The following is a 26,142-nucleotide window of genomic DNA, read 5'->3' as shown; positions in this document are numbered from 1 at the left end:
AGGGGGAGTGGGAGACTGCGGAGAAGCTGGGGAGCAGGGAGCCGGATCCTGAGATCCGGCAGCTGCTTAATGACTGAGCTACCCAGGCGCCTCTACTGAGATTTTTGTTCTGTTTTGTTTTGTTTTGTTTTTGTTAAGATTATTTTCCTAGTCCTAACAAGCAGCCCTGCTACCCAGGGTTCTGGTGTCTCAAGTGATTAAATACTGTTTCTCGTTTTGTTTTGTCTTTCTGGTTGGTTGAGAAAACCGGCCGGTCTGGTCCGGCTCCCACCCCTCCCACCCCTGACAGCGGGGCAGGCCAGGCGAGAACCGCTGACGCCAGCAGTCGCTCACGTGACCGCCACAGCGCTCAGTTCCGCTCCCTGAGCCAGACCTGGTTGGGCCCTCCCAGGGATTTCTTTTGGGCGGGGGTGGGCACCAGGTAAGCACCCCAGCCCTGTCTGTCCACCGCTGGAACAGCGAGGAGGCTACCGTGCCGGCGCAGGTGGACAGACTTGGGCAGATCACATGTTAGGCCCTCTGTGCCTGCCCAGTGCTCTTAGGCAGCGGGGACGGAATGTGGCTGGCCTCGGGATGTCTCACACCATTCCTATTTGTCTGCCCCCACCCCCACTCCTTACCTCCAGGAAAACACTGCCCTTCCTTCCTCTGTTCTTTGGCCTCGCTTTCAATTCAGCTACAGATCTTTTCCCCTTTCTCTCTGCTGATTTAGCAGCGTCCTGCTGGGGGCGTGGAGGGATTAATCAGTGACAGGAAGCAGCCTCTTTCTGAGCAGTGACCAGCTGTGCAAGACCAGCTCCAGGAGTCTGTTCACCTATACGCTCCTGCCATGAGGCACCTTGGGACCCTCCTCTTCCTACTTGGGGGCCTGGGGGCTCTCGCTGATGTCTGCGGTAAGTAACCAGATCTACCCTGTGCCTCTTTCCTCCTGGGGCCTTAGGAGGGAGGACCGCCTTGTCCAAACCCCTCAGTATGTAGCTGGAGAAACTGAGGCTTGGATGTGTGGGACGGTACAGTTTATCTGCCCCTTTGGGCTTCCACAGCAGTTGGGACTTAGCTGGACCTCAGTGTTTGACACCCTGTATTGAGATTAATTATGGTTGACCCTGGAACAAGGTGGGTTAGGGCTGCCGACCCTCCATGCAGCCCAGAATCCGTGTGTGTCTTTTGACTCCCCAGAAACTTAACGAACTACTAATATCCTACTGTTGACTGGAAGCCTTACTAATAAGATAAACAACACATATTTTGTATGTTATGTGTATTATATCCTGTATTCTTGTGGTAAAGTCAGCTTAAAAAAAAAAAAAGGAAAATGTTGTTGAGGAGATCACCAGGAAAAGAGTAGATTTGGGACATCTGGGAGGCTCAGTCGGTTCAGCGTCTGCCTTCTGCTCGGGTCTCTATCCCAGCATTCTGGAATGAGGCCCAGAGCCCCATGTCCAGGCTCCCTGCTCAGCAGGTTGTCTGCTTCTCCTTCTACCCCTTGCCCTGCTTCTGCTGTCTCTTTCTCTCTCTCTCAAATAAATAAACAAAATCTTCAAAAAAAATACATTTAAAGTTCTGTACTATACCAAGAAAAATTCACGTATAGACCCACATAGTTCAAATACACATTGTTAGAGGGTCAGCTCTATATGTCTGACAGCCCACCAGACAAAACTGCTCCCATTAAAGTCATTAGTTTATTTATTCATTCAACATGCATTGACTGAGACTTCTCCTAGCCAGTGCAGCGCTGGGCTTTGGGGAAGGAATAGAGAGAGACCAGTCCCATCCCTGTCTTCCTAGTGCATCTGTTCTAGTAAAGGAGACAGTTAAAAGAAGTCAGGAAGCAAATCTGTGCTGTGTTTGGGGCTGCGGGGAGTGTGAAAGGAAGCGAACCAGGCATGGAGGTAGAGAGCTGGGGGCCACTGATTGAGGGAGAGAGTTGAGGGAAGGCTCTCCAAGGACCAGGCACGACAGGGGGTATTGAGACCCAGAGAAGAAAAAGGAGCTGAAAAGAAAAGGAGTAGGGGGCATCCCAGGCAGAGGGAAGTAAGTATGCAGGCACCCTTAATGGAGACGAGTCTGAGAGAGGTATGGGGGCAGGTCATGGCAAGACATTTGTGTTACATTGCACACACAGGAACCTGACTGCTTCGGCTCTGTGTCCCAGCATCCCCAGGGGCCTGTTGGGATCCGTCTGGGAGTCTGAACGCAGGCCTGGGCTATTTGTGCACTGGAGATAGGGAGAAAGAAGAAGGCAGGCAGGGAAGCCTCTGTGCTCTGGGGCTACCCACCTTGCTTCCCTCCTTGTATTCTGCCCCCAGCCTTATGTGCAATATGCTTTCCCTCCCTGGGTCCTGGTGTCTTTGGAGAAGTTGAGAGGCAGTTTCAGATGACAGACGAGTCAGTCAAAGGTTGGGGGAATCAGGTGACCTGCCAAGGCATTCCAGCTTTCCAGGGCTTTGCTGGACTCCGTTCTCCGAACTCCAGGTCATGGTCTTCTCTGGGCACCAGGAGCTTACAACCTGTATTCCATTAAGTGCAAACAGACCCCTCAGCCCTTGGCTCTTGGTTCCCGTCCAAACAGCCCCCAGGGGAGACCTGGGACCCGGACCTCACTGGGCATGAGCTACTAAAGTAGTTGGCCCATAGACCTGACAGAAGCCCTGGACCCTGGTCCTTGCACAGGTGCAGCCCCCTACAGCTGAGCCACTTAGCTGCCCAGGCCTCATTCCCTCTCCTGCAAAATGGGCTGAGAATGCTTCCCTGTCTTCCTCCTTGATGTGGTGTGGAGGATCTCAAACTTTACGGTTCAAAGCTCTGCCGTTGTGAAATTGACAAGAAAGCTGCACTACTGCTTGCCCAGGGTGGGTTCCTCTGCTTCGGAATGTTAAGGCTAGTCAGCTGGCAGAGCTGCATGGCCTGGTGTGCAAGAGGCTCCATGGGAAGCAGATCGCCCTGGGCCACTTTAATGACAGAGGTGAATTTTCCTTTTAAGGAGGGTGAATTGTGGTTATGAGCCTCTCTTTATAGCTCTGGTTCCTCTTCTTATCACTTCTAATCCCAGGGCTGACTCACTTGCTGGAGGGCAGAGCCTGGGTTGGGGTGAGGCTCTCCTACCAGTCTGAAGAAAAGGGAGAGGGAAAGAGAGAGACAGATGACCAGAAGGACAGGCTGAAAGAGGTAGAGAATGAGACACATCCAGACAGAGAGGGAAAAATGCCTACAGAAATGGGAGGCAGTCCCAGAAAAGTACTGAGAAAGAGAAAGGAAAGAAAAGCAACCCCTGTCCCCAACCTCCACCCCCTCTAGCCCCTTTACAGATAGCAGCAAATACCTGTGACTTTCGGAAAAACAGGCATAAGATGGTGAGACCTGTAGGGGCGCCTGGCTGGCTCTGTCCGCAGAGCATGACGACTCTAGATCTCAGGGTCATGAGTTTGAGCCCCACACTGGACATAGAGATTACTTATCCAAAAAAAAAAAAAAAAAAAAAGAAAGAAAGAAAGAAAAAAAAATATGGTGGGACGCAAGCCAAGAGGGATGGGCCAGTTATGAGAAGAACCCTGGTCCTTGCACAGGTGAAGAGCTCTGGTGGCAGTTCCATGGCTCAATGCCCTGGGAGGGGCAGTCTGCCTGGCATCCTGGGACATAGCACAGCCACAGCGGAGGCAACTGGATCTCTGCAGATAACTGGGAGGCAGTAAATGGGGAAAAGTCCAAAGTGCCTCCCAGGCCACCCACAGTGCTCAGGTTCCTTCCTGAAGGGAGGCAGGCAGGGTCAGCTGGGGCTGGGAGATGCCCCTGAGGCTTCCGCTTCCCCACGTTTTTCGTGATTCAGTTTCAGGCAAACCCCAAAGCACACAGAGAATGGTTGGCTTTCTACCGACTCACTCTTCGGACTCAGGTCCTCTGCACCTACAGACATGGGAGGAAAAGTATTATTTTGAGATCTGTGCAGAGGAAGCTCACCAGACAGCCCTGGTTAGCCATGGGCAGCATAGAATGGGTTTTTTGTTTGTTTTTTTTGTGTTTGTTTTTTAAAGATTTATTTATTTTAGAGGGTGGGTGGAGGAGAAGAAAAGGGGGGGAGAATCCTCAAGCAGACTCCCCACTGAGTGGGGACGCCCCCCTGCCCTTGCGGGGCTTAATCCCTGGATCCTGAGATCATGACCTGAGCTGAAATCAAGAGAACAAGGCTTAACTGACTGAGCCACCCGTGCGCCCCAGCCTGCAGTATTTTGAAATTGGGTGTGTAATGTGTTCTGTGTATGGGTTGCAGTTTTTGTAAATGGATTTGTCAGAGCACTGAAGAACTGGCTTTGCAGGAAGGTTCATCTTTGGCTCTGCAGCCTATGTAAGACACAACATGACTTTGAATGGCTGTTTCCTCTTTTGTGCAGAACGATGATGACAGTACGGATGCCACAGGGCTGGCATGAGGAGGACCAAGTGAGGTTGGGTACAGGGCTTGGGACACAGCATGAGGCTTGGGCCCCGCTCTCTGTTATTCCTCATGGCAGAGTGGTTGCCTGGTACCAGCTTTCTCTGCCCTCAGCCCACCAACTCTCCCTGGCCCATTTCAACTGCTCTTTTGGGATACCTGCTTTCCCCTGTTTACCTGCCACCTTTTCCCATACAAGTATTACCTGTGCCAGATGGAGGTGGAGTAGAGAGGTTTATTCCCTAGAGAAGGCTCTGGTAAGGTAAAAGCAGTTCTTTCCGAAGGCCTGGTCCTACAACCTCACTTGGCCTGTTCTCTTTCCTAAGAAGTACCAGAGGTGGACAGCAAGCTGGTGGAGAGGCTGGGCCAGCGCCTCTTGCCCTGGATGAACTGGCTCTCCCTGGAGCATCTCAACCCCAGTATCTACGTGGGCCTACGCCTCTCCAGCCTGCAGGCAGGGGCCAGGGAGGCCTTCTATCTGCACATTCTCAAGCTCAACTACCAGCAGAAGCTCCTGGGGTATCGCTGTTCACTTTCTTCTCCTTTCCCCATGCCTTGCTCTACCTGGGTTACCTGCCTTCTGGTTTGGGCTCCCACTGCTTTGTTGGGAGACTTTGGGCAACTTTTGTCTCCTTTGGCACTTTCTCCATCTGTAGAATGGGGTTGGCTTGACTAGACTGGAGACAGACATCACTGATCCATGACCACAGTCTGTGCCCTCACCCCCAACCCCCACCCAAGCCCAGAAGCAGGATCTAGCAGCGTCTAACTCTGTGCTCCCTTTCCAGGGGGCATTGATGGGAGGCCTTCTGAGGCTCAGTGTGGGTGTTTCAATGAGAGATGAAGGATTGGGAACACCACGAAGCAGCTCCTGCTTGGACTCCCTCTCAGACAGTGGACACAGGGCAGGGAGGGGGAAGAGAGGGAAGACTGTATGGGCAAAGTGTGATCAGAACAGTGGGGGCAACCATAGGTCATTTGGACGTCAGAGCCCTTGGGGCTTGTCCTTGAGTCTAATTTTTTATCTTTATGAAATATGTATGGCATGCACCTTACGACATGCAGAGCTGACTCCGTCTACTTTTGGTAGTTCTAGCAAAATTCCTAATTGTTAGGATTCTTTTCACTTTATGATGTTCCTGGGGTGCTCCAACCCAGGCTTACCATGGTGGCATTTTCTTACAGAAGTTTTGTTTACTGGCTTTGTCCTAGGCTTGCCGTCGATGATGACAGCAGTAACAACCAGGCCAAGCCCTCCATGGGCCAACTGGCCCTCTACCTGATGGCTCTCAGGGCTAACTGTGAGTTTGTTGGAGGCCGCAAGGGGGATAGGCTGGTCTCCCAGCTGAAGCGGTTCCTGGAGGACGAGAAGAGGGCCATTGGTGAGAGGACATGGCCTGCCAAGTGTGGAGGGGGGCCCTCATCAGATCACATTCTCTGGGGAAGCATCTAAGTCAGAACTTTGGGTTTTTTTCCCCCCAGGCCTCATTTCATACCTTCTGCTCTGCCTGTCTCACTATCCACCTAGAGGCTTGGGCCTGCTGCAGTCGCTTTGATCGAGCCTTGATTGAGCCTTTCCTGTACCCCACATGCACTCTGTTGGCAAGTTCTGTTCAGCCACCACAACTGGACTGACTGACTGCCTCTGGGACGACTGCATGGCCTCCATCCTGCTTGCTCCTCAGCCTCTCTCTGCTAACTGTCCTGCCACCTGATTCAACTCAGCACACGACAGCCAGGGCAAGCATTTGAAATATAAATTTGATCTCGTTAGCTGCTCAAACCCTGCACAGGCAGCTCACTGCTGTCTTTGGGCCCATCCGCCTGCCCTTTTCTCCTCTTCAGGACCTGTGGGCCCACTTCCTGGCTCACTCCCCTGCCTTTCTGGCTTTAGTCATGCTGATTTCTCAGCTTTCAGATCAGGGTTTTCATATATGTTCTCTCTTTCCAGAAGATATCCTTCCGCTTCTAGTTTCCTGCTCCACCTTAGCTCCTCCTCCCCACCCCGATCTGGTCAGCATCATTGCCTCTTAGAGAACCCTGCCCTGATGCCCCAGCTCCTCAAAGACCTCTACTGTATGGCCCCAGAGCCCTTGGTCCACATTTCAGTTCTAATCATGCTGCCGTGGGTACAGGTTGTTACGGTTGGAGACCTGGCTGGTCACCGCTGGCTTGGTCACCTGTCTGAGCAGCACAGCACCTGACGCAGAGTGGACCCTTAGCAAGAATGGGTTGAGGGAATGAAGAATGAAGGGTCCCGTGACCCAAAGGAGGGGGTTGGGAAGTGTGGGCAGTGGGGTCCTATGTGCTGGCTGGGCTGGTTGCTGGGAGGGGACAGAGTGGCCACCCCTCAGGCCTGGCACGAAGCCCCTGCCCCATGGTCTCCACTCTCCCAGGGTCCAATCACAAGGGCCACCCCCGCACCAGCTACTACCAGTATGGCCTGGGCATCCTGGCCCTGTGTGTCCACCAGAAGCGGCTCCATGACAGCGTGGTGGGCAAGCTCCTTTATGCCGTGAAACATGACCAGCACCTCCAACAGGACCGCCTGTCTGTGGGTGAGTAGGCGAGGCCCCACTAAAGCCAGGCTGGCACTCCGCCATCCCCCAGCCCCAACTGAGGGCTGCCTCCCCCTGCCCTGTGCTCACCTTTCCTTGGGACAAAGGAATCCTTTATGAGGAAGGGCTCGTGTGTGTGGTGTGGTGGTCATGAGCCAGTGTTGGAGCAGGCCTGGGACCCGGACCCCAGCTCTGTCACACACTTATTGTAGGCCACCCTGGGTCAAGTCAGCTGGCCTTTCTGTTTGGGTTTCTCCTGTAAATAACCTCCCAGCAGTATCCTGATAGAAGACGCCTTATAAGTCAAGCAGTTGTCATGGTGCCTGGCATGAAGAAAGTTCTGGATACATAGCTATGATCTTGTCCTCATATAAGCTGGGAAGCCTGAGACCTGGATTGTGGAACTGCTACCTCAGTGTGTTACCTGGGGCCTCTAGTGCCCTTTCTTGTCATTGTGATTCAGGGTCTCTTGTAGGTCAGGTGGTCTGTGAGTGTGTGTGCCTCGCATAGGCTGGGTTTGGTTGGAGTAGGTTGAAAGGGTGAGGTGGTGCTGCAGAGAGAAGGCCACAGAGGACTTGCTCTGCTTGAGGCTTATAGAAGAACCACTGTGGACCCAGTAAATCAGCTTAGGGTGGGGGCAGGACTTTTGAGGGGGGGTGGTGGTGCTTCAAACCCTCCAGGGCAGCTCCCTGGGCCTATGAAATCAGATCACCTGGGTGTGGACCTAGCCATCAATCTGTTCCAAACTTCCCTGATGATTCCAATGTGCAGGTAGGTTTGGGAATGAGTGGTGTAGGATAAAGTTCTCTTGAGCCTCCCTTCTCTGGGCTCTCTTCCTAACCTCTAACCCCTAAACAGTAGATGGGGGTAGGGTGAGCAACCATTCTTGTTTTCCTGGAACTAAGGGGCATCCCAGGACACTGAACTTAACAGTGGCCAAACTGGGAAAGTTCTGGACAAACTGGGCTCCGTTGGTCCCCCTTGGTGGTGAAAATTTCCTAAAACGCTGATCTGACCGTGCCCCTTCTTCAAGCCTTTGATGGCAGCCCATTGCCCCAGGGCCTTGCCTAGACTGACCCTTATTGGCTCTGTCCATTGCAGACACAGTGGCCATGGCAGGCTTGGCCTTCACCTGTCTGGAGCAATCTAACCTCAATCCCAATCAGAGACACCGGATCACCCAGGCCATTAGTACAGTACGACAGAAGATTCTCAAGGCACAGACCTCCGAAGGCCACTTTGGAAATGTCTACAGCACCCCTCTGGCGCTGCAGGTAGGAAAGAGAGCTTGGGGCCAGAGTCCAGTCTGGTGTTCGATGGGCAGTGGCTTGGTCAGGGACTGGGAGACCTGGCTCCTCAGTGCCAGCTGACCTGCCTCCTCCTTCTCTTCCCCATTCTGTCACTAGTTACTGATGAACTCCTCCATGCCTGGAGAGAAACTGGGCAGGGCATGCCTCAAGGCAAGGGCTGCTCTGTTGGCCAGTATGCAGGATGGGGCCTTCAAGAATGTTCTCATAATTTCCCAACTGCTGCCTGTCCTGAATGGCAAGAGCTATGTGGATCTCATCTCTCCAGACTGCAAGGCACCAAGAGGTAGCTGGGCCTTCCAACGGGAGCCCTGTTCTTTTCAGTGTGCCGAGTGTTCCCCGAAGTGTGCAGGTCCCGGGGAAGGGAGGTTGCCTAGTCCTGGTTTGCTGAGTCAGCAGGGGTTTGATGGTTCACGTGGGACACACTGGCAGTGAAGGTGCAGTCAGAGCTTTCAGAAAGCCACAGTGTAGGGGGAGAGATACCAAAGAGAGAGCTCTGGGTGGGCCATGAATCCGCAGCCCCCTGTGTGATCCCCAGGTCAGAAATGTTTGAGTGGATGAATGGGGAGGGATACATTTTGGGTAGCACTGGTACATCCTAATGAGTCGCAATTTGCAGCCGGAATCAAGGTTTCATCTGGGAGAAAGACTTGAGTTGGTGAGTGAGATTTTCCAGTGGAGAAGAGCAGTAGCAAGGGCAAGGCAGAGAGGGGACAGCAGGAACAAAGGTGCCGAGGTATAAAAGGCTGACATTTTGGGGGAGGGTCCTACTAGAGAGTGGGCTCTGGGAGAATGAGCCAGAGCTGCAGGCAGGAGAATGAAGAGGAGGGGAGACTCACAGAGGTGATAGGAACAGATGCATGTTCTAGAAAGAGCCCTCTGGGGTGCTGTGTGGCAGATAGGTGGGAAGGGAGTACTGGAGGCAGAAATACCAGTAAGGGGCCCAACCTTGGGCAGCCAGGGGACATGGAGGTTAAAGACAGGGGAGGCTGGGCTGGGAACTAGCGGGGATGCTGGCTGAAATGGGCCACAGTGTCTTTGAGGGAAGAAAGGAGGACTAACACCTGACCCCCTGCCCTCACACCAGCTACCCCTTCCTCTCTCCCTGGCATAGTCCTATTACAGCCAGCTGTGGAGACCCCTTCACAGACCCAAGAGCTCATCAGTGTCATGCTGAAGGTCCCCCATGCCTTGCAACCATATAGACACCGCATCTCCGTCCCTGCTGGGTCCTCCTTGGAAGATGTCCTTAAGAAGGCCCAGGAACTCACAGGATTCACGTGAGACCCCCCCACCTCCCAGTCCTCACCCCATCTGACCCCACATCCCTGAAACAGGACGCGGATGGGATGGGGATGGAAGAGGAGGTTCCCCAGGAGAGGGGCTGGGCCAGGCTCTGCTTTCCCCTTCTCCACTCCTGAATGGCCTGGGCTGTAGTGGAAACTGGCAGCTGCAGGCCAGCTTTGTCAATGGCTTTGAGAACATTCTCTGGGGGTAGAACATCCACACTGGACTCCCAGCTCCATCACTCTCCCACTCGGGACCTGGAACCAGTTTGTTATTGACCTGTCACCCAGTGAGAACACCAGCCGTGCCTTGCTCCTTGCAGGGCCATGCAAGGAATCTGGGAATTAGTGCACATAGAGGACGTGGCCCCCTGCACTTAGTAAGCTCAACACAGGTTAGCTTTTGAAAGAATCAGAATTTTTCTCATCAGAGGATCTTGGCCTCATCCCTGTGATGAAGTACCCAGGACGAGTCCTCTAATATGTGGAGGTTGGGCAACATCCTTAAACTTGCCTCTCACCCTGACAAGATATGACAAGTCTGGGGCCAGGCAGTTCTGGAGTGCTGCTCTCATGCCCATGCCTGAATAACATGGATGGGATTCTTGTGTTACCAATGGGGAATCGGAACTAGAGGAGTTGAGTGCCTTCTACCAGGTCACCCAGATTCTTCTCTTCTAGAAAGATATGCCTTAGTTTCTGTGGGCCCCAATTTCTCTGCCCATGTGGAGTTCCCAAAGGACAACACCCTGCAGTTAGGGAGGGCCCACAGCTGGTGCCTGGAGGTTGTCTGGGCCAGGGAATGTCAGGCCCGAGATATACAAAGACCCCCCCCACCTTAAAGAACAAATATTCTTCCAGACCCTGGGTTATTTCTGTTATACTATGACTTAGATGCATAATATCATGTTTGCTGTTAAAAGTCCCTTCTCTTTCTGGCTCCAGACATCTATAAACCATAAATGACTTTGCAAATCAGATATAAAGTGTACAAAGAATAACATTCAAATAAGGACTGTTCGCTGAGGAGCAGGGGTACAAAGCCAGGCGTGGGAGGAGCCCGATGCTCTCAGCTGCTTGACCCGAGTTGACCCGAGTTACCGTCAAGCCTGAGTTTGACCCAGCAGCTGTGACTTCATAGGACCTTCCCTGGCCCCGAACACTCCATTCACTACTAAGCCCACCTCAGTTCTCTTCCCAGCAGCCTGCAGCACATACTGCAGCCCTTACAGGGGCCCACACAGCCCCTGACGGCCGCACACATAGCACCTTGGCAGGCTGCTGTCCAGCAGACCTTGAGACAACAAGGATACCAATCAGGGACAGAGTGGACAGAGTCAGTGAAGGTGGGTGCCTTTACTGGGTGCAGAGGCCAGGCAGGAAGGTTATGTCTGGAGGCATATGAATGCCTGGCCGAGAGAGCTGGACTGCAGAAAGAGAGATCCAGGGAGAAAGAGAGGAGAGAGAGAGAGAAACAGACGTGCTCCAAGCAGCCATGTGGACCCACAGAGGTAGGGAATGATGGCGATGGGGGCTGCTTTGCGACACCCCCCTCAAACAACACTTTCCCTTGGACGAAGTCACCTTGAGTGGTTTTCTGTCTCTTAAGAATATAAAAACCCTCCATCTCTAAGACAGAACCATTGATAAGCCTTTTGCGGAGGAAGAACGTGACCCACAGGCTTTTAAGAGGACCCCTCTGGCAGCTGTGTCCACATGGTTTGGAGAAATGCACGGCTGGAGACTCAGGGGGCGGATGGTGTGAATAAGGAGTCTCTTGGTTGCCAAGGCCAGAAACCTAACTCCAGTCCTCTCTGGTAACGGGGAGCATGAGGTGTGTAGAATGAAAGAGAAGACTGAGCCCCCCAGCCACAAGAAGAGGGGAGTGCTCCTGAGCCACAGAACCTTCCAAAAGCAGAGACCCACTGCCACCACCAGGTGTCTCTGCCCCGCACCTTCTGCTTCTCTGCACGCTGGCTTTGCCCTCTCTCATTGGGCATTGGCATATTGTATGTGGTGCTAATGGCTTCTGCTCCTCACCCCTGCAATGCCAGCTTCCAGAGAGGGGGCAGCTGCCGAGCCAGTCACGTAGCAGGTGTCCCTTCCTAGAGGCCATGGTCCTGGTTAGTGTGCAGGGATGAAGTCCCCAGAGCGGGCAGCGTCAGGGGGCAGCAGAAGAGGGGCAGAGGTGAGGCCCGTGACCTGGAAAGCAAAGACCGGGACTTCGCTGGTGGGGATAGTTCCGCTTCTGTCCTTGGGTCAGTGGAAGCAAAAGTCACCTCTTCTCCCTCTGCCTCTCCCTTTGGTAGGTATGAAACACGGAACTCCTTGTCAGGCCCCTTCCTGACCTCTGTGATGGGGAAAGAAGCTGGGGAACGCGAGTTCTGGCAGCTCCTCCAAGCCCCCAACACCCCGCTGCTAGAAGGTGAGTCTGGCGGCCCGCCACCTCTGGACATTGCCCCCCTTTGGCCTTGTTGCCTCGAGGCTTCCCTGGCTCACTTCGGCTTTCGCCTGAGCCTTTCTGGGCCTCCGCCTCAGAAGATAACTGATGTGCGAAGTGGTTTCTAAGTTACTGAACTGAATGCTTAAGAATGTTTATGTAAGTTATTGTGGCAACTCTAGGAAACCAGGCAAAAAAGAGGAAAATTGAAACCACCTATCATTTGCTCCCCAGAAATCGCTTCTTTTAACTGTTGGTATGTTTTCTTCCAGCTAATTTTTTAAATATGTATGTTTTGGGGCACCTGGGTGGCTCAGTTGTTAAGTGTCTGTCTTCAGCTCAGGTCCTAATCCCAGGGCCCTGGAATTGAGTCCCACACCATGCTCCCTGCTCAGTGGGCAGTCTGCTCCCTCACCCACTCCCCCTGCTTGTGTCCCCTCTCTCGCTCGCTCTCGCTCTCTCAAATAAATAAATAAATAAATAAAAGTAATATTTTTCAGAAAAATGGAGCCATGCTCTGTAGCAATGCCATCCAACAGAAAGTAAATGCGAGGCATGTGTGTAATTCCAAATTTTCTATGTGGTGACACTAATATTAACGATACATCTCATTTAAGCAAATTATACAAGATACTATTATTCCAAGATATATAATCAATGTAAAATTATGAATGGCATTTTTGCATGCTTTTTTTGTTCTAAGACTTCAAATGCACAATAGCCGTGTGCAGCTAAGTGAGCATACTGGGTTGGCAGCTCTGTATACTGTTTTGCAACTTTATTTATTTTTTTTTAAAGATTTTATTTTTATTTATTTGACAGACAGAGATAACAGGTAGGCAGAGAGGCAGGCAGAGAGAGGAAGGGAAGCAGGTTCCCTGCTGAGCAGAGAGCACGATGTGGGACTCGATCCCAGGACCCTGGGATCATGACCTGAGCCGAAGGCAGAGACTTTAACCCACTGAGCCATCCAGGCACCCCTGTTTTCCAACTTAAAAAATTTTTTTTTCTTTTTTTAAACAAATATTTTATTTATTTACTTGTTATTTTATTAAAAGATTTTATTTATTTATTTGAGAGAGAGAAACAGAGATGGCAAGAGAGAGCAGGAGGTGGGAAGAGAGGGAGAAGCAGGCACCCCATTGAGCAAGGACACTTAATCCCAGAACCCTGGGATCATGACCTGAGCTGAAGGCAGACACTTAATCACTGAGCCACCTAGTAGCCCCTATTTATTTATTTATTTTTTAAAGAAAGCTCTAGGGCAACCCTGTTGGGACCCCTCTCTGTCTTAAGACCTTTTTCTTTATTTTCACTTAATAAACTTAATAAACTTCTATCACTTTAGTAAAAGAAAAATGTAATAATAAGGTAAGTTCTGTGCCCAGGGTGGGACTCGAACTCACAACCGTGAGATCAAGAGTCACCTGCTCTTCCGACTGAGCTGGCCAGGCACCCTGCAACTTATTTTTCTCATTCTTAACATATTGTAGACCTCTGTGCTGTTACATGTAGATCTTCCCCATCCTTTGGAATACCATGTAGAATATATCACTCGCAAGGGTATTTGGGGCTGCAGGTAACAGGAAACGATGCAGACTGGCTTCCACTCTATGATCTCCATTAGCTCAAGTGTCCAGAGTCGAGAGGGAACGAGGACTTCGGGGCTGGTATAACCTGGACTCCAGCCCTGTTTCCCGGGACTCCGTACTCCTCTTTTTGTTGGCTTCCTCACCGTTCTTGCGTTTTCCTAGGGCAGCTCCCTTTTAAAACTTTGCCCCAAGCAGACAAAGGTGGAATTGGGACACGGGCACATTCCTGGACCCATCCTTGTTGTTAGGAGATGGCCTGGGCTGCGCGCTTGCCATCAGCTGGAGAACAAGGATTGCCACACAACTGGTGTGGGCCAGGCAGGGCCTGCCTCAGCACTGGGTTCTGCAGTGGGGCATGGAGTGAGATGGGGAGGCTGCGGTTCTCCATTCCTGCTGGATAGTTAGGGTTTTAACTCCTACAGTTCAAGCAGTCGTGAGCATCCTTGTGCATTAGCCCGGTCACCAGACAGATTCTGAAGGGTCATCTGTCCTTGCTCTTGCTACCCAGAGCTTCTGCTGGGCACCTACTGAGTGCCAGGCATTGGGCCAAATGCCTTCCAGAATGTGGGCCTTTCTGAGGGAGCCCAAGAAAAGCCATTCTTTCCCTGCCTGCTTCTGAACAGATTGAGAAGTAAAGAGGAGGCAGATGGAGACCCCAGATCTGGCTTCTATTACTGATAAAGCCTGGGCTGGAGGGTGTAACCTGCGGCAAGCCCATTTCTGAAATGACTACAGTAATGGGAATGCCAGAACTCCCAAAGGTGAAATAACTTGCCCAAAGTCACACCGCTGATGAGAACAGACCTGGGGCTTGTCCCCAGATGCCATGCTGGGGCCTTGACTGTCTCTAGTGGGCAGAGGCTGGCTCCAGCAGACTTCACTCGTGGTCTTGGTTGTCCTTCCAGACCACACTGAGCAAATCTCCCTTCCTGATGGCCCCTCAAGAGACCCTGAAGACAGTGACCCTATCAGGTGTTGTCAGGGTTCTCTGGTTCCTTTGGCCCCATGCTGGTTATCCAGAATGCTGTCCCAACCCCTCTGCCTGGCAGGCTCCCCCACTGTAAAATGAACTTGGGGGGCCTCAGGAGCCCTGAGGTCACAGCTGATTTCAGTTTCCAGACTGGCTCTGGACAGCTCCCACTTTCCCACCACCAAGCCCTCAGTAGATCTCATACACCCTGGCCTCAGGGCGCTTGTCCATAAGAAGAGGTGGTGGTAGGGGGTAGGATTCTCTGTCCTGCTAACCCTCCCCACCCAATGCTCAACCTGTTTCTGCAGGCATTGCTGACTATACCCCCAAGGATGGACAAACCATCGAGCTGAGGCTGGTCAGCTGGTAGTCCCTGGGCTCATCCACCCCAGCAGCCTGGCCTACCTCCAGGGGCCTCCGCCTGCCCTCCAGACATCGAAGTAACAGGCGCACGCCCAGCCCTGCTGCTACCTCACGTGTACTTGGAGCAGTGTCCCCTGGATTACTCAGCCACCACCCTTGCCAAGGTCCTCAGCCATCCCCCACCCTGAATCAGGGAACCACGCACCTTCCCTGGGGAGCTGTCTGCCGGCATCTGGCCCCTCCTGGCCCCACTGGCATCCCCCGAAGGCCTGCTCCTGGTCGGAAGGGGTCTAAAGCAGCTCAGCCTCCTCAACACAAGGAGGAGAAGTCACCGGCCACTGGTGTCGTGAGTACTGCCCCCTCTGGGACTGGGGTCCTGCGAGGAGACCTCTCTGGCCCTGATCCCTGCTCTGTACTCCGGCCTTCAGGATGGCAGAGTGGCCGCTGGGGGGCGCTGCAGAGCTGCTCAAAGCCTGTCTCTGGAATGATTAAAGTGTTGATTGTGCACCTGCCCTGGTGTCCCGATGCCTCAAGCTCAAAACTGAGTACCGGGGGGCTGGAGCACAGGAAGAGGGGGCCCCTGGGGGCAGCACAGGAAGGCAGGGGAGGGGGCTGGGAGGGAGCCCTGCTGGCGGTGCCAACACTGATTACTGTTGAGGGAATATCTCCTTGCTAGACGCTTCCTCGCACAACTCTGAGGTTGTGGGTATTTTTGTTTTCATCTCTGCTTTGTGGATAAGAAAATTGGTACTCAACAAGGGCGTGTGACTCACCCACAATGTCAGGCGGGGGCATGGCTGAGGAGACACAGGCCTGGCCTGAGGTGACCTCCTGGCTCTTGCACTCAAACACTGAAAATTGGGGGGCTTCCATGGTATTTTTAATTACATGGCAGAACCCAGGAGCTTAGAGCATTTTTTTTTCCCCAACACAGGGTACCTCCCCAGGCCTCAGTGGCCTGGGGCCAGGGACCTTGCCTGTTAGTGGGAGGGCCCTGAACTCTGGGCTGACCTCTGGGAAGTAGGGTTCAGGCCAGGAAGACACCCCACATGCCCTACCTCACTGAGGTTAGGAAGGGGGGCCTGCCTTCATGGGGGCTCTCTGATAAGAGTGTTATATAGATGCCTCTTTCTAGAGCTCCAGTTTCAAATATTTGGAGCCTGGGGAGGGAAGGGAAGTAGGTGATTTAAAAAATTCTTATATTGAAACAATCATCAGAATATCTGAAAGCCACACAGAGATGCAGCCTATTTTCAAGATGAAATATCTGAGCTCAGGACCCCAGAGGGCTTGTTCACTGTCCCTCTTGATCACCATCATGGGGGCTTCTCAGAGGATTCAGAACCTGCTCTGGGCTCTGTGGTTCTTCTACGGTCCTGTCAAAGAAGGGTGGAGACTCAGAGAGGGCTGAGTGACCTTGTCCAGGCTGTGTGACCTGGAGGTGGCAGAGCCCAGATCCTCCCCCATTGACCACAGGCCCTAGGTACTTGCCACTTTGGTACCCGGACAAGACAGCAGGTGAGGAAACCACAGGCCCCTCCCACAGAGAGGATACTGGCAGTGGCAGGTCTCAGGCCAGGCTAGAGAGAGGATGGACAGGAACGATAGGGACCCCCCTGCACTGGGCATTTGAGGGTACACAAATGGGGTGTGATCTACCCTCCAAAGGGACTATTTTAGTTGGGGTGTGTTTGGCTCTGAGGAGCAGGAAACTACTGAATCCTACTCAGATCAAAGGATATTGGCTGAAAAAACCCAGCCCACCAACTCAGGGGCAGTCAGGGGTGGTAGGGAAATGGAAGTTAGGGCTCAAATTCTATCACCTCCACTATGCTCACTAGTCTCTGTGTCTTTCCCTCATCAGCTTCTTCTGAGTATGGCCCCAGCAGTGACTCTGTCACCTTCCAGTTCAATTCCCCAGCCCCCTCTCCCTTCCTCAGACTATGTCCCAAAGCCTAGAGAGGGGGTCTGTCCAGCCTAGCCTGCCTATGGATTCTGGGCCCGGTGTCTAGCCTGGCAGAATCTGCTGGACCCTGAGAAGGGGTGTCGGTGAGAGCACAAGCATGTCTGGTGCAGGGCCCCATAGTGAGAATCTGAGAGTCCCTGGGGATTGAGAACCAGGTTTGTGTCCCACCGGCATTTAGATCTGTAGACAGGTCTCTCCAGACAGACCATTTCCCCTCTCTCACAACCCTGGGATGGCACCTGGGTTTGCTTAGCATGTTCATGCCTGTGAGCTCATGTCACAGGTGGGGAAACTGAGGCCCTAGCAGTGAAATGATTTATCTAGGGACATGCAGTGATGAGAGAGGTCTGTCCCACAGCCTCTGCAGCCCAGTTGCTAGAAATGGGTTCTTCTCCTGGTGCCCCCCAGAGTCCCTTCCTGAGTCACCTGCTTCCAGGTGGGGCCCCAAAGGGCAGCAGTTGGATGTGAGGGATTTGGGAGTCTGGGCAAGAGCAGCCTGCTTTGGGGGGCTTTGGGCTTTTGGATGGACCCCAAGGACCATGAAACAGCCCCATTTTTGCATAGGGGAAAATCCTGTGGAGAGTCTTGGGGTCTACAAGTCAAGGCAGGTTAAAAACTGGGGCTCTAGGGAGTGTCTCAGTGGCCTTCCTCTCAGGCCATGATCTCAGGGTCCTGGGATCAAGCCTTGCCTCAAGCTCCCTGCTCAGTGGGTAGTCTGCTTCTCCCTGTCCCTTTGCCTCCTCCCCCTGCTCATGCTCTCTCTCTGTCTCTCTCTCAAATAAAGAGAATCTTAGGGGAAAAACAACAACAACAACAACAACTTGGGGCTCTGGACCCAGATAGACCTATTCTGAATCCCCCACCTGCACTCAGGCTGCACAGTCCCTGCTTTGAGCTGCCCTCAGCCTCTCCCTTGCCCCCCACCACAATGTGGGCAGCTCTGTCCATCCCACCATGCCCAGTCAGGCCTCATCTTGAATAATCTTCTAACCTACCCCTTATCAGGCATGGCAGGTAGGAGGTGCTTGGAAGAGCTGTAAACACTGTGTATCACTCCCTGCTCTGAGAAGGTCAGGGTGTTTAATAGTTTTTAAATTACTATAATTTTAATTAAAGGAAACTTCCTGGAAAACTGACAAAATCTGAAAAAGAATATAACCCTTAGGGGGCACTGATTACTCTTCTTCAGGAAGTGGGTGTGCGGGGAGGTTTCCCCTTGGCTAGCTCAGTTCTCTCCCACAACCCCTCCAGGAGAAAGCCTGTCTAAATACCCCTTTATTTCAGTTATTGACCTGGATATCCCTTGTCCTAGAATTTGGGCCATTAACCAGCTATTTGCAGGCTCCAGCAGGCATCGGAATTACCAGAGGCAAATGTAAAAATTCAGATTCCTGGGCCCACCAGAGAGCGTTTGATTCACCAGGTCTCCGGTGAAAATGAGGGCGGGTGCCGGAGGTACCGGGTTGGGGAGGTGGAGGACATAGGCTGTGCAAATCCTTGTCCAGTGATTATGATGGAGCTTGCGGGACACTTGTCGTTCCGCGTCTGACCACGAGGCGGCGCCGCGGACCGAGCTAAGTGGTTCCCTTTGAGGTCTTGTTCCTCCGGACAGGCTGGTGTCTTCAGGACTTGCTGGTCAGACAACAGGCCAAGGGTGAGCCGTGTTCCGGTGGGCAACTTCTGCAGGGAAGGAAGCCTGACGTCAGAAAGGAGGCTCGCAGCTGGCAGTGGACACCAGCCTGCGCCAGGCATTCCACCTTGGTTTCTGCGCACTTGGACTCCAGAACTCAGAGTCCAGGGTCCAGCCTGGAATGCGAATCAGCTTGATCTGCTCTGGGGTGTGCGGTTTACCCAACCCTGAGCAAAGAGAGCATCCGTCGTTCAGATTGGAAAGGAGAGACCCAAACAGGGGCAAGGGCTTAGTGGCAGCTGCTCTGGCTTCCAGCCCTCCCGGGGGCTCTTTGTCCTGCTAGGACTTGGGGCAGAGGGTGGACCCCAGGAAGTTTAGCTGTGAGTCAGTTCTGAGTGCCCAGGAGATGGGACAGGGGCTGCTGGCCAGGGATAGATGCTGGCTGGTACCCCGCTTCCACAAATGTGGGTGGCCTTGGTGATTCAGTTTCCCTGTGCCTGCCTAGGAGGGCCGGCCCTGGGCTGGGAGAGGGAGGAAGCGCTGGGAATAGGGAGGGGCTATGGAGGGGCCTTAAGGGACCCCGTGGTCCAACTCTTTTGGATGTTGAGGTCCCACGGAATAACTGTGGCCAGAGATCGAGTGGTTCCGAGACTAGTCCTGGGATGAGGGTCCCTGGGTGGGGGTCCTTGAAGATGCAGTCCCTTGTGAGGCTGGGGGTTTTATCGGGCTCCCTCAAAAAGGCACCGCACTGTCCCCGCCCTGCGTTGGTCTCTATCGGGGGCTTGCCTTGGCGCTGGGTGTGGAGGGTTCTGATCCCTCGCTGGTAGGGGAGAGGGGGACAAGCAACCTGGCCACTCCAGCTGGGGGACTCTGCTGTCGGAGGGACTACGTCCTAGGAGGGTGGAGGAGGGGCTGTGAGCGGGCGGCTTGGGGGAGGAGCGAGATATCGCTCCTGACTCCGGGGGCGGGGCCTCGCCAGGGGCGGTGCTGGGGGCTCAGCTCAACTTTCCGGGTGGGGCGCAGGCGGTGGCAGTGGAGGCGGGGCTTAAGAGCGCGGGGCCTCGCCCGCCGGGCTGGCGGGGCTGAAGCCTGGCCGGAGCTGCAGCGGGAGCCGCATCGCGGGCCGCGGGGAGCCGGAGCCGCCAGGAGCCGGAGCTGGCGCGCAGGCCCTGCCGGAGCCTAGCCGAGCCGAGCCGAGCGAGCTCGTCTCCTGGCACCGGCCTGAGCGCGGGCCGGTGTGTCAGCTAGCTGCTGGGCCTGGTCGCACTGTCGGAGGAAGCGAGCCGCGACCACCGGGCAGCACCGGGAGCCGGTGACCGGATCGCCCCTCCCGGGCCGGGGCCCGGCCTGAACAAGCCGTAGGTCGCGGAGTCTAGACCGAAGAGAAAAAGGAACGAGGATTATATTATCTAATCGTGGAGTGGGCTTAAAAGCGCGAAGAGTGGGGACTTCACCTGGGATTGGGCAGAGGTTCCTGCAGCGTACTAGGCGAGCTTGAGCACCGGAGAGCCTGGCATGCCAGCCGCTCGGCCTGGGTTTGGCCGTGCTGCAGCCAGGAGCACAGCATAGTACCCAGACCTTAGCTGGCACAGGCCTGGGACAAGAAGCAGTGTCCTCACCTGTCTAAGACTGGGCCCAGGATCTGAGGAACTGGATCCGGCCTGGCCCAGAGTGGGACTCTCTGGTGGCCTATAGCTGGTCACTGGAGAGCTGTTCTCCTGCCCCATACCCACTGGTACGGATGTGTCGCAGCCTGCTGGAGCACCATGATGGCAGGATGACCTCAGCGGAGGCAGTGGCAGCAACTAGTGGTGCACGGGTGGCTGGGTCCCCCGAGTGGCCCCCCGACACCCCCCAGGCCCTTGGGCAGCCTGGCCGGGCCCGGGTGGCAGTGGCAGCGCTGGTGTGGCTGCTGGCAGGGGCCAGCATGTCAAGCCTCAACAAGTGGATCTTCACTGTGCACGGCTTCGGTCGGCCCCTGCTGCTGTCTGCGCTGCACATGCTGGCAGCAGCACTAGTGTGCCGCTGGGGGGCACAGCGTCCCATGCCCCGCCGCACCCGCCGTCAAGTGCTGCTGCTCAGCCTCACCTTTGGTACCTCGATGGCCTGTGGCAACGTGGGCCTGAGCTCTGTGCCCCTGGACCTGGCACAGCTGGCCACCACCACCACACCGCTGATCACGCTGGCCCTGTCGGCGCTGCTGCTGGGCCGGCGCCACCACCCGCTGCAATTTGCCGCCATGGGCCCCCTCTGCCTGGGGGCCGCCTGCAGCCTGGCTGGTGAGCTCCGGACCCCACCCGCGGGCTGTGGCTTCCTGCTGGCTGCTACCTGCCTCCGGGGCCTCAAGTCCATCCAGCAGAGTGAGTGCCTGGGCCACCGGCTGAGAAGGTGGGGTTTGGGGTGGGTGTGTGGCCTGGATGGCCCTGAGGGGGGTATGGCTATTATTCCTTTTTTCCAGATGGAGAAACTGAGGTTCATGCCTTTGTAAAAGGCAGAGACTGAGGCTTAGAAAGGACCGACAGCGCAGAGAATCCCAAGCCCCCAACTTAGGGTCAGACTCCAGCCGATATTTGATAACAGTTGCTGTTGATCTGTCTCACATTTTTTCAAGCCCTTTATCTCATTGGATCGCCACACTGCCCTGATAAAGAAAGTCACTGTATTGTCCACTTACGGGTAGAGAATTGCCCTGGGTCACGTGGCTAGTGAGCAGCAGCGGCAAGATCTGAACCCAGGCAGTCAGACTCCGTGCTGTCCAAGTGGTGTGGTGTGAGGCGTTGGACCCTGAGGGAGATCTGATAATGGGGACCCAGGAGAGAGAAGGAGGGTGAGACCTTGAGCTGGGATTTGGAAGCCGAGGAGTTTGGCTAAAATCTGGAAATCTGGAAAGCGCTATGTTTACTGGGAGCTGCAATTTAACAGGCCCCATGCTGGGTGCTGACCTTGAATTGCCATGGCAACTACCACCTTCATTCTCATTTGCTAGGCCAGGGACCAAGACCTAGAGGTCACCAGGTCACCTCACTCCCAAGAAAGGAGATGGGGGGCTCTGGACAAAAGGCGAGTTGGAGGCTCCAGGCCTAGACCCTGTTAAATCCCTGTGTGTGAGGGTAATGCCTTCCTGTCTTACCAAGGGACATCTGAGTCTCAGCCCCACTGTCTCTCTGCCTCAGCCTAAGGGAGATGTGGGGGAGGGCAGGATACCCACTCGGGGTGGGGAGGCCTGGGATCCAGCCACGCCTTTGCTCATATTGCAGGTCAACTTTGAGCAGATCTGGGTCTTATCCGGGCCTCAGTCTCCCTATCTGTTCGGAGGAGGAGGATTGGCGTTGATGGAGTCCCATGGGCGTCTTGCCTTGTCCCCCCTTCCTGCCCTGAGATCTGTGACCCAGGCCTGGGAGAAGAAGGAGGGGGCTTCAAGGGACCCCTAGGCTGGGGTTGGGGGCATCCTGCAGGCAAGGGAAGGTGGAAGTCAGAGCTCAGCCGTTCCTGGCATCTTCAGAGTCAGAACTCGGAGGCCCTGGCCCCATCCTCTTGGGCCCTGAGGCAGGGCCAAAGCTCCCTTCTATTTTTGCCTTCGGGTTACATGAGAACTGGTGACTGAGCTTGGGCCTGAGTTCTGGGCATGAGTCGGCAGCGGGAAACCTGACCTCTTGCCCTCCCACCCCCACCCCACCCTGGGCAAGGTCACAAGGCTGGGAAGGCCCCAGCCTTCAGGCCCATAGCATGCCTGCTTCTCACCTAGGCCTCAGGCATGAAAGAGCAGGTGCCTGGCATTGGTCTGTTTCTTGGCTTGTGCCAGCTCCCTCCTTCTCTACTGAGTGTCAACCACCTGGCCCTCAAGGTGGGTGGGGTGCGTCCTCCAGGCTCCCACAGCATCCTCTGCTTCCCTTGTCCCAACTGTGATGTCCCGTGTTGTAGCCACTTGGCTACCTGATTGCATCCCACCAGACAGGAGCGCTGAGAGGACATGGACTGGCTTTGGACATCTCCATGTCCCCCAGTACCCAGCCTTGAGGCCTGGCACAGCCACGTACTCCTTCAGTGGCTAGGTTATTAATGGTTCTGATAGCAGAATTGGCAGACTGGTTAGGGTACATGGGTCAGGGTGCTAAGGAGGGAGCTTAGGAGGCTGGAGGGCACCCCCTTCCCCAACCGAGCTGGGAGCCTGGCAGAGATGGGGGAACAGACTGGAGCCAGGAAGTGAGATGGGTTTTGGACAAGAGGAGGTTTCTACTTCCAGGGGCTCCAGATTCAGACTAGAGTGCAAATGGCAGGCTGAGAGCAGACTCTGTGGAGTAGGGGTGAGAGGCCAGAAGAGGAGCACCCAGGCGGCCATGGGCAGGGCTAGTCATTTCCTTCCAATCTGGGCCACTAGCACGCCAAGGTGGGGCTACGCTCCCAGAAAGGCTGGGAAGTGGGGTGCCAGCTTGCTGAACCCACCTGTAGCAGAGAGCAGTCTGACTTGGTCCCTGCTTGAGCTCTCAGGCTGGTGGGGAGATGCACTCAAAGGGCAGAGACTTCAAGGACAGGAGAAAAGTTCTAGAGCCAAGGTGGGCACAGGTGTGGTCAGGGGTGGTTTCTTTTTCCTGAGGAGACAAGAGGAGAGGGCATTCTGGGAGTGAGAAGCACGCCTTGCCAGGGGCCCAGGTGGCAGCCGGCAGGGGCAGTGTGGGGATCATGACAGCTCTTGTGGAGAGCAATCGCCACTGGGCACCAGGTCCTGGGCTCAGCGCCTCACACGCGCACGCTCCCGTGAGCAGGGGTGTTGTCACACACGAGGAGATGAGGCCTAGAGTGACTTGTGTGATATCACACAGCTAGTGATGGAGCAAAGCTGGGCTAAGCCAGCAGCCAGCGGAACAGAGTCTAAAGAACATTTGTCTGTCTGTGGCAGAAGCCTGAGTGTGTTCAGATGCTGAAACAAAATTGCCTTTAGAGAAGAAGAGGTTGAAATAGAGGGTTTGATGGGGCTAGGCAGGGAGGGGTCATTCAGAAGGCAGGGCCGTAGGCTGGCATTTGGGGGCCCTGGGTGGGACGAGTGGCCTGTGGCAGAGGACCACTGTTCTTTCCCTTGGCTGCAGGGAGGGCAGGCAGAGGCTGGGTGGGATGCAGAATGGGCAAAAGGCACTGGAGGTGGTGGGGAGGTTAGGACCTTCTTGTCTGGCTACATCACGGAGGCTGAACTTCAAGGTGAAGTTCACCTCAACACCTTCCAATGATGGGACCTTTAACATACAAGCCACGTGCTGCTTGCTTGTAATAGTGCTAAATTGGGAGTGAATGAGCAGGAGGCATTCCAATTATCTGTTCATTTCTAGAAATGCTTGAGCCGGAGGGACTGTTGCCTAGAGAACAAAGCCAAAACATCAAAATGAAACTGAGAGAGAAATACAGTTTTCCTCTTCTAGCCTATGAGTAAGCGCCCCTATGGCTCTTTGGAAAGCGTGTGTCAGAAAATGCACAGAGGCTCCAAGAGCCCCGGGAGGGGGCCTTGATCAATTACTCATCTCTCTCCACTCAAGCTTGGAGAAGCCCCAGAACATCATCGCTGGTGTGCAAATACTGTCGTTTCACCCGAGCAGTGTCTTACTTTGACGATGGGCACTGCTTCCTTTGTGAACAGCTGAGTATTAACATATATAAGCGTAGACACACACACACACACACACACATGTGCACACTCGGGCACACATTCGCCCATATGCAAGCTGGTACGATCCTCTCTTTGCTTGCAAAACCAAAAGGTTTCCACTTAGTCCTGGATTCATCTTGACAAGACTTAGTGTTGGTAGTAGCAAAAGATGCTGATTATGAGTTATAAACAGGGAGGGACAGCCAAGGGCAAACAATGACTTTCTTCTTGTTTGCCTGTCATCCCAGGGGTCATAAGTGAATGAAGCAATGAATGAACCCACCATCTGACTCCAATTTATTATCATAAAGCTTTTTTTTTTTTTTGGCTAGGAAGTGGCCGAGCTGGGACCTTCTGCTGGCTTGTCTGCTGCTGTGGTGGTGGGCGCTGCGGTGTGGGGTGGTGGGTGGGTAAGGACGGAGATCAAGAAAGGTGGATCAGGGTCACTTGGTACAGGGCCTTTGGAGCTGCTTAAGAACCTAGGCTATTTTTCTTCAGGGTCTGGGAAGCGCCCAAAGTTTTTTTTTTTTGGAGCCACAGTTCATGTTTTTTTATCTTTTGGCTATCACAAGCAGATTATCCTTTCAGGCTGTGGAAGGCAGTTGGAAGTGAATGAAAATAGGCTTATTTATTTACCTTTTTACATTGAGTGAGCACTTACCCTACAAAGGCTTTGTGTCCTCTCTTTTAATCTTTACAACAACACCATGTGTGAGGTGTTGTTGCCTATCTTTGCAGGTGACACAGAGGTTAAGTGTCAGGTCCCAGCCGGTAAGGAGTGGGTATAGGTCACAGCAAAGGGAACATGGGTAGATTCTGGACTGTCATGGGAAGGAGCAGGAGCTACTAATATCGCCTGAGGGATTGGTGCAGGCTTCCAGGGTGATGGGCCCCGGAGCCCCTGCTGGGTCGTCCAGGTTGTGGGTGGGGGGGAGCTGTCTACCTCTGGGTGCTGATGGCTGTTGTCCTGGTTGCAGGTGCCCTGTTACAGGAGGAGAGGCTGGATGCGGTGACCCTGCTGTATGCCACCTCGGTGCCCAGCTTCTGCCTGCTGGCGGGTGCGGCCCTGGTGTTGGAGGCCGGTGTGGCCCTGCCACCTGCTCCCACCAGCTCCCACCTCTGGGCCTGCGTCCTGCTCAGCTGTGTGCTGTCTGTGCTCTACAACTTGGCCAGCTTCTCCCTGCTGGCTCTCACCTCCGCCCTCACCGTCCACGTCCTGGGCAACCTCACTGTCGTGGGCAATCTCGTCCTGTCCCGACTCCTGTTTGGCAGCCGCCTCAGCGCCCTCAGCTACGTGGGCATTGCACTCACCCTTTCAGGAATGTTCCTTTACCACAACTGCGAGTTCGTGGCCTCCTGGGCTACCCGCCGGGCCTTCTGGCAGAGGGACCGGACTGGCAAAGGTCTTTGAGACCAAGGGACCAGCTGGGCTCCCTGGGACAGCCCCAGCCTGAATCCAACCTTGGCCAATGGCCATGGGAAAAGCAGAGAGCAGGCAGCCACTGGGGCCTTGGGAGAGAGGTGGTGGGGGATCCTTCTGGAAGGACCATCTTGGAGGCTGGAATGGGGATTCCCAGAGAGAAACCACCTCCTGTCCCTTGCCTGCCTCTCATCACGGACCTCACTCACCACTGGATGGTGGGTCCAGACCTGGCACAGTCACTGTGCTTGAGGGACTGATTATCACGATGAGCACCAACTACTACTCCAAAAATTGCTGGCCAAACTTTGAAAACCTCACCATGTTCTGATGACGATGATGATGATTCTTGGCGATTGCACAATCCTTCCTCCAGGAAGTGGGGGAGGCAGCTAGGGGGCCCAGGGAAGGGCTTCTTTATTGCTGGGATCCCCTGGGGATTGGGGTCATCAATGCCAACTCCAGGCAGCTGCTGTAGCCTCACCCCTCGGCCTCCCAATTTTGGGTCTTCCATCCTCAAATAAACTATTTTTGCTTGTAGAA

At 54.3% G+C, this 26,142-nt stretch overlaps 2 protein-coding genes across 3 annotated transcripts; both read left to right on the top strand.

Annotated features, from left to right (window-relative positions):
- Window positions 1-316: 316 nt before the first annotated feature.
- On the top strand, window positions 317-15,460 carry TCN2 (transcobalamin 2). Its single transcript, XM_059139006.1, has 10 exons — window positions 317-421; window positions 713-893; window positions 4,759-4,951; window positions 5,645-5,814; window positions 6,829-6,990; window positions 8,092-8,264; window positions 8,397-8,583; window positions 9,412-9,577; window positions 11,893-12,008; window positions 14,894-15,460. The coding sequence occupies exons 2-10, from the start codon at window positions 830-832 to the stop codon at window positions 14,953-14,955; spliced, it is 1,293 nt and encodes a 430-aa protein (XP_058994989.1). The 5' UTR covers window positions 317-421; window positions 713-829; the 3' UTR covers window positions 14,956-15,460.
- A 96-nt stretch (window positions 15,461-15,556) lies between these two features.
- Window positions 15,557-26,142, top strand: SLC35E4 (solute carrier family 35 member E4). Of its 2 annotated transcripts, none has more exons than XM_059139004.1 (2): window positions 15,557-20,932; window positions 25,157-26,142. In XM_059139004.1, the coding sequence occupies exons 1-2, from the start codon at window positions 20,286-20,288 to the stop codon at window positions 25,857-25,859; spliced, it is 1,350 nt and encodes a 449-aa protein (XP_058994987.1). In that variant the 5' UTR covers window positions 15,557-20,285; the 3' UTR covers window positions 25,860-26,142. The 2 variants fall into 2 exon arrangements, with proteins under 2 accessions (XP_058994987.1, XP_058994988.1); XM_059139005.1 differs by having other exon boundaries at window positions 15,557-20,904; window positions 25,157-25,731.

Source organism: Mustela lutreola, chromosome 11 (assembly GCF_030435805.1).
Source record: "Mustela lutreola isolate mMusLut2 chromosome 11, mMusLut2.pri, whole genome shotgun sequence".
Taxonomy (NCBI): domain Eukaryota; kingdom Metazoa; phylum Chordata; class Mammalia; order Carnivora; family Mustelidae; genus Mustela; species Mustela lutreola.
Note: the sequence above shows the minus strand (reverse complement) of the source record. Positions and strands in the feature narration are given on the sequence as shown.